Raw genomic sequence first — 5815 nt, 5'->3', positions numbered from 1 at the left:
GGCTCGTAGACTCGACCATAAGGGCCGTGCGGGCGGTTCGGTACCCTGAGGTTAGGTGGTGAGGTTGTCCGGAGCTATCTCTAGGGGTTTGAACCCACAGAACTAGCCTGATGGGACAACGGAAGCTCCAGCTGCGGGATGTGTGGTGGAAAAACCAATAGTCGCCGCCACTGTGGCAGGGGCCGCAGGGCGCGGGGAAGTCTGGCGCTCAAGGTGGCTCGGCCAATCAACGGGCTCCGACGCGGGCTTGGCGCCCAATTTGGCGGCCAAAGTAGTCAGCGCACTCGGAGGATTCACATGTCGCTGAAGGAAGGAATTGTGAGGAATTGTGAGATCCAACTACTTAGAAATGATGCAGATGACAAAGTTATTGGATAGAATATAACTACGAAGCATGCTACTTACACTGATGAGCTCATTGCTCTTGCAGAAGACCAGTTTCAAGAACAATTATGCCGGTGCGAGCAGGTATTGAACAACCCAAGTCAAGAACTTAATATAATGACATTCTTCCATCTACATCTGTAAATCCTATAGAGAAATATCAATATAACATACTAGTATACAAGTACCCTTTACATGATGAATATAGAAGACATTAGGCTGGTTATTTCAATCGGCCAGTAGTTCATAATCCACACTATATATGCGTGGGGATACTCGTCAACTCTAACTGATTCCTTGTTACTGTACTGCAATTATCTTGAGGATGCAGTACTCCGTACTTTGGCTGGAGTCCTGCCTTAGTGAGAATGACGCACGGGTTAAAGATATCTCTAAAGGCCTTTTTCCAATCCAAAGTTGCTTTGACTAAGGAGAGGATTTTATCAGTCACAATACTAGGCGCATCAAGGGGTTTTAACCACATACTGGTACTGAGCATGGAGATGCTGGTAAACACGGAACAGCTTCGCCGCATCACTCTAATAGACCTCGGATTATCCGTGACTATTCAAACGAGCATTGGAAGTAAACAGTCGCATAGCTGCGCAGGCGATCGTCCGCTGCCCCTGTCGAAGCTCGAGCTAAAACTGGGCGTTTGGTTGGTGCCAATGTCAACGCCCCATGACACTAAACCTATTTAGACCGGCGTGCACCAACCATGCTTTGGAAGCTCTCCAACGACTTCCCCCAATAACCAGCTTACAATCATCTTAGCATAACTATACCTTCTCATAGTACACACATACACTGCACATTTAATCGGTCTTCTTCTCTTCTGGCCAACCGTCCACTTTGACGCTATATTTCTAAGAAGTAACCGCCAACACCATGGAGGCGCCTCCAATTCCTCACGAACAAAGTACCGCCACTCGAAAGGGCTTTCCGCAGTCCCCTGACGAGTTCGATGACGATTACAGGATTTCCTATTCGAAACTTGAAAACAAGTATATTCTGGAGGCGGAGGACGGATCAGAGTGGTATTACGATGATGCGCTGAAGAGATGGATCCCAATGGTAGGCAGTTCATGAAACTCTTACTTTCTTCCCTCCCTACTGGTTGGCCCAAAAGAAACAAAAATGTTTTGCTTTGGTTATTTCTCTCTTCCCAATGATGGCTACATCTTGGGATCGAGAAAGCCACAATGTGCTGTCGGCAAATAAGGAAAGACACGGGGAGGCTTCGCCTTCGGCGCGGAAAAAAAAAAAAAAAAAAAATTGCATTGTCGAAGATTTCCGTCATTGCACGCTACTCTACTTGTTTCCAGAAAGCCTACGGTATCAATGGGCCAAGGAGAATCAATATCATCCTACACTCCAGTTGGATGCTGGACAGTATTCTAATTGCTTGACTGGTCTGTTGGGTGGAGCACATAGGTGGACAATGCCCTCTTAGAACAACAGGGAGAGGCGTATAAAGTTGAAGGTATAGATGAGCACGAACCCGCCGATTTTAAGCAGCAGCGACGATTGAAACGGAAGAATTATACCAATTGTGAAGAGGTCAGTTGGAACTCCAGTTTTCATTTTCCTTCGCATAGTTGTTATCAAACGTACTTTGAAGCTGATACGATTACGGCCATGCTTGTCCAGGAAAACAAACAGTCTCAGGCGCACAAGGCCAAAAAATCTCGCGTAAACACCGCCGTCTACGTCACGTCAATCCCGCTCGACGCCACGGTTGAAGAAGTGAACGATGTTTTTAGCAAGTGCGGCGTCATCGCCGAGGAGATCGACCGACGACGACCACGGATAAAAATGTATACTGACGACGAAGGGAAGTTCAAGGGCGATGCTCTGATCGTGTACTTCCGTCCCGAGTCAGTCAATCTTGCTATCCAGATGCTTGATGATACGGACTTTAGATTTGGAGAAACAGGTCCAGATGGCAAGATGAAGGTTCAAACGGCAGATTACTCATTCAAAGTGCAAAAGGATGCACCGACCAAACCAAATTTGAATGAGAAGCGAAAAATTATGAAGAAAACTCAGCGGTTGAATAGGTCTGTAGTGTCTTTTTTTCGCCTTCCGCCTTCTACTTGTTTCGGCATACCTTGTTCAGACGTATTTTACATGCAAGTGTATGCTCATATTTTTTTTTCTCCTTTACTTTTTGCGTGTCTACAGCAAACTTGCGGACTGGGACGATGACGAACCCTCAATGGCTCCGCCAAGTTCATCTCGATGGGAAAAGGTGGTCATTTTGAAACATATGTTTACATTACAAGAACTGGAGGTACGCGTTCTCACTCCTTACGTTTTTCGTTCAGAAAACCAAATCCCCTCGCAAATAAGAAAAATAGAGGGGCAGGAGAATAAAGCCAACTTTCCTATCAAACGTACATTCCATATTGACTCAAACCGCGTGTCATACTCCACAGGAGGACCCAGCCGCAATCCTAGATATCAAGGAAGACATTCGACAAGAATGCTCGAAGCTGGGCGACGTCACTAACGTCGTATTATATGATAAGGAGGAAGATGGTGTCGCGAGCGTCCGGTTCGCCGATGTCGAATCAGCAAAAATCTGCGTTCAGGTGCGTTCCGTTATATAATTTCCCAAAAATGTCCTTTTTTGTTCCTTTTTTTTTTTTTTTTTTTTTTTTTTTTTTTTTTTTTTTCCTAATCACTCCCATATCACAATAAATAAGAGGAGTAGAAAGAGAGGAAGAGTTCGGACCTACATTTCATTTTCATCAACCCTCCTAAACAATTACAATTACTTACTTACCTTCCCATCTCCCCAGAAAATGGACGGCCGCTTCTTCTCAGGCACACGGGTGGCGGCATACATAGCCGACGGCAGCGAGAGGTTCAGGAAATCGAGCTCACGGCACGCCACTACTGCCGGAACTACCCTAGCTGGCGTTGATGCGGAGGATGACAGTGACCAGGTTGACGAGGAAGAAGCTGAGCGGCTTGACAAGTTTGGGTCATGGCTTGAGGGTGGTGGTGGCGGCGGCGACGAAGCGGCCAGGGAGAGCGCTGCAGATGGTGCAAGCTAGATATATGCTTCGGAAGTTATCTTTACTACCCGGATACTCGCTGGAGTAGTTGAAGTCAAGTCCTGGCATTTGTTTCCCCCCAGCCCCTGCCTTGATTGGCCTTACTTTTCAGATGTTGACGGGCTTGGGCAGAGGATGTTGGAGGTTAGTTAATGCCGGTTTTGCTGCGTCTTTAAAAAAAAAAAAAAAAAAAAAAAAAAAAAAAAAAAAAATCCCAATCTGAGGCAGAGAGAGAGAGAGAGACCCGGCTTTTATTCTTTAATTTCCTTTTCGCCTCCTGAGTGTTATTCTACTATTATCGCTACTCTTCTAGTTGATGTTCTAGGTTTCTGTTTTACCTGTGAAAGGAGTGAGTGAGCATTGCGTCTTGTCTCCCATGTGCCTGTTGAAAAAAAAATGTATATATAAAGGATGGATGGATGGTGTGCTGGGTGGGTGGGTACTCTCAGAAGTGGCAGTATGTTCTTCTCGTTTTCATTCATAGCCATATCATATACAACGTACTATTTATTACTTACTACTTACTCCCTTTCATGAAATCAGGGCTACACAGAAGAACATACAATATATCATATGTGAAACTTTTCATATCCCATGAAATAACTGACAAAAAAGCGGTGATACTTATCATGATTTGTAGTCCAGGTATAAAAAGAATTGATTTTATCGCTACTGGAAAAAAGAGAACAAGAGAACACAGAACATAAATTAATTGAATGAATGAACAAGAAAACTAAAAACAGAACTAAAAAGAATTGATGAATTGGTTTCAAAAATGCGGGCCTCTTACGCTCGCTTCGCTATACGTTGATTTCTCTTGAAATTGCTTTCCTATTATCCCCTTTACTCCTCGCCCTCAAGGACCTCTTCCTCGGCACTGTTTAAATAAAAGAAAACAACCGGTTAGTGACATAGGTAGTCAAAGATATACATTTGCCCAGCGGCGTAATCAAAGGCTTGAATTCAAGGCAAAAGAATGGTGGAACAGAAACTTACTACTCATCCTCTCCCTCCGAGATGCTAGCATCCTGGTACTGCTGATACTCAGAAACGAGATCATTCATATTGCTCTCTGCCTCCGTGAACTCCATCTCATCCATACCCTCTCCAGTGTACCAGTGCAAGAAAGCCTTGCGCCTGAACATAGCAGTGAACTGGTCACCGACACGCTTGAAGAGCTCCTGGATGGAGGTGGAATTTCCAACGAAGGTAGATGACATCTTGAGGCCGCGAGGTGGAATGGAACAGAGAGCGGTCTGGACATTGTTGGGGATCCACTCAACGAAATAGGTGTGGTTCTTGTTTTGGACGTTGCGCATCTGATCCTCGACTTCCTTCATGGAAACCTTACCACGGCTAATTGGGAGAAAAACAGTTGGGTTAGAAGCAAAATACGAGGCCGGGGAGGTGATTCAAGAAAACTTACAAGATAGCGGAGCAGGTAAGGTAGCGGCCGTTACGGAAGTCAGAAGCAGCCATCATGTTCTTTGGGTCGTACATCTGCTGAGTCAACTCTGGAACGGTGACAGCGCGGAAGGAGTATGCACCACGGCTAGTCAGAGGAGCGAATCCGACCATGAAGAAGTGGAGACGAGGGAAGGGAACCATGTTCACAGCGAGTTTCCGAAGGTCAGAGTTGAGCTGACCGGGGAACCGCAGGCACGTGGTCACACCGGACATGACGGCGGAGACGAGATGGTTGAGGTCGCCATAAGACGGCTCAGAGAGTTTGAGAGTCCGCATGCAGATATCATATAGAGCCTTTGTATATCCGGTTAGAAGATCCCGTAAAAATGGATTGGCCGCGAAAAGGATCAAGAAACTATCGAATCATACCTCGTTATCAATACAGAAAGTCTCGTCGGAGTGCTCAACGAGTTGATGGATGGAGAGGGTAGCATTGTAAGGCTCGACAACGGTGTCAGAAACCTTTGGCGAAGGGACGACGGAGAAAGTTGCCATCATACGGTCTGGGAATTCCTCACGGATCTTGGAAATCAATAAGGTACCCATACCAGCGCCGGTACCACCACCAAGAGAGTGAGTGATCTGGAAGCCCTGGAGGCAATCACAACCTTCAGCTTCACGACGGACGACGTCGATGACCTGGTCCACTAGCTCAGCTCCCTCAGTGTAATGGCCCTTGGCCCAATTGTTGCCGGCACCAGACTGGCCGAAAACGAAGTTGTCTGGACGGAAGAGCTGGCCAAACGGACCAGCACGGACGGCGTCCATGGTACCGGGCTCGAGGTCGACGAGGACAGCACGGGGCACATATTTCTTTTCGGTAGCCTACGGGGGATATTCCGATTAGTAGACTGACGGCTGCTCTCGCGGGGGGTGGGGAAAACGGTTCTCCCACCTCATTG

At 46.6% G+C, this 5815-nt stretch overlaps 2 protein-coding genes across 2 annotated transcripts in view; one reads left to right on the top strand and one right to left on the bottom strand.

The window, feature by feature from the left end:
- Positions 1–1272: 1272 nt before the first annotated feature.
- HCAG_01782 (predicted protein) lies at positions 1273–3446 on the top strand (the record flags this gene model as incomplete). The annotated part of the gene is made up of 6 exons (XM_001544685.1): positions 1273–1458; positions 1819–1944; positions 2047–2444; positions 2569–2677; positions 2823–2978; positions 3189–3446. The coding sequence occupies 6 exons, from the start codon at positions 1273–1275 to the stop codon at positions 3444–3446; spliced, it is 1233 nt and encodes a 410-aa protein (XP_001544735.1).
- An 843-nt stretch (positions 3447–4289) lies between these two features.
- HCAG_01781 (tubulin beta chain) overlaps positions 4290–5815 on the bottom strand; it is a gene marked incomplete at both ends in the record, with an annotated part of 2196 nt that continues 670 nt past the window's right edge. Inside the window, 4 exons of the mRNA XM_001544684.1 lie at positions 4290–4323; positions 4443–4802; positions 4873–5207; positions 5283–5738. Of these exons, the coding sequence (XP_001544734.1) occupies positions 4290–4323; positions 4443–4802; positions 4873–5207; positions 5283–5738 (1185 nt within the window). The remainder of the gene's footprint in view (positions 4324–4442; positions 4803–4872; positions 5208–5282; positions 5739–5815) is intronic.

Source organism: Histoplasma capsulatum, genomic scaffold (assembly GCF_000149585.1).
Source record: "Histoplasma capsulatum NAm1 scaffold_1 genomic scaffold, whole genome shotgun sequence".
In the NCBI taxonomy this organism is placed as follows: Eukaryota; Fungi; Ascomycota; class Eurotiomycetes; order Onygenales; family Ajellomycetaceae; genus Histoplasma; species Histoplasma mississippiense.
Note: the sequence above shows the minus strand (reverse complement) of the source record. Positions and strands in the feature narration are given on the sequence as shown.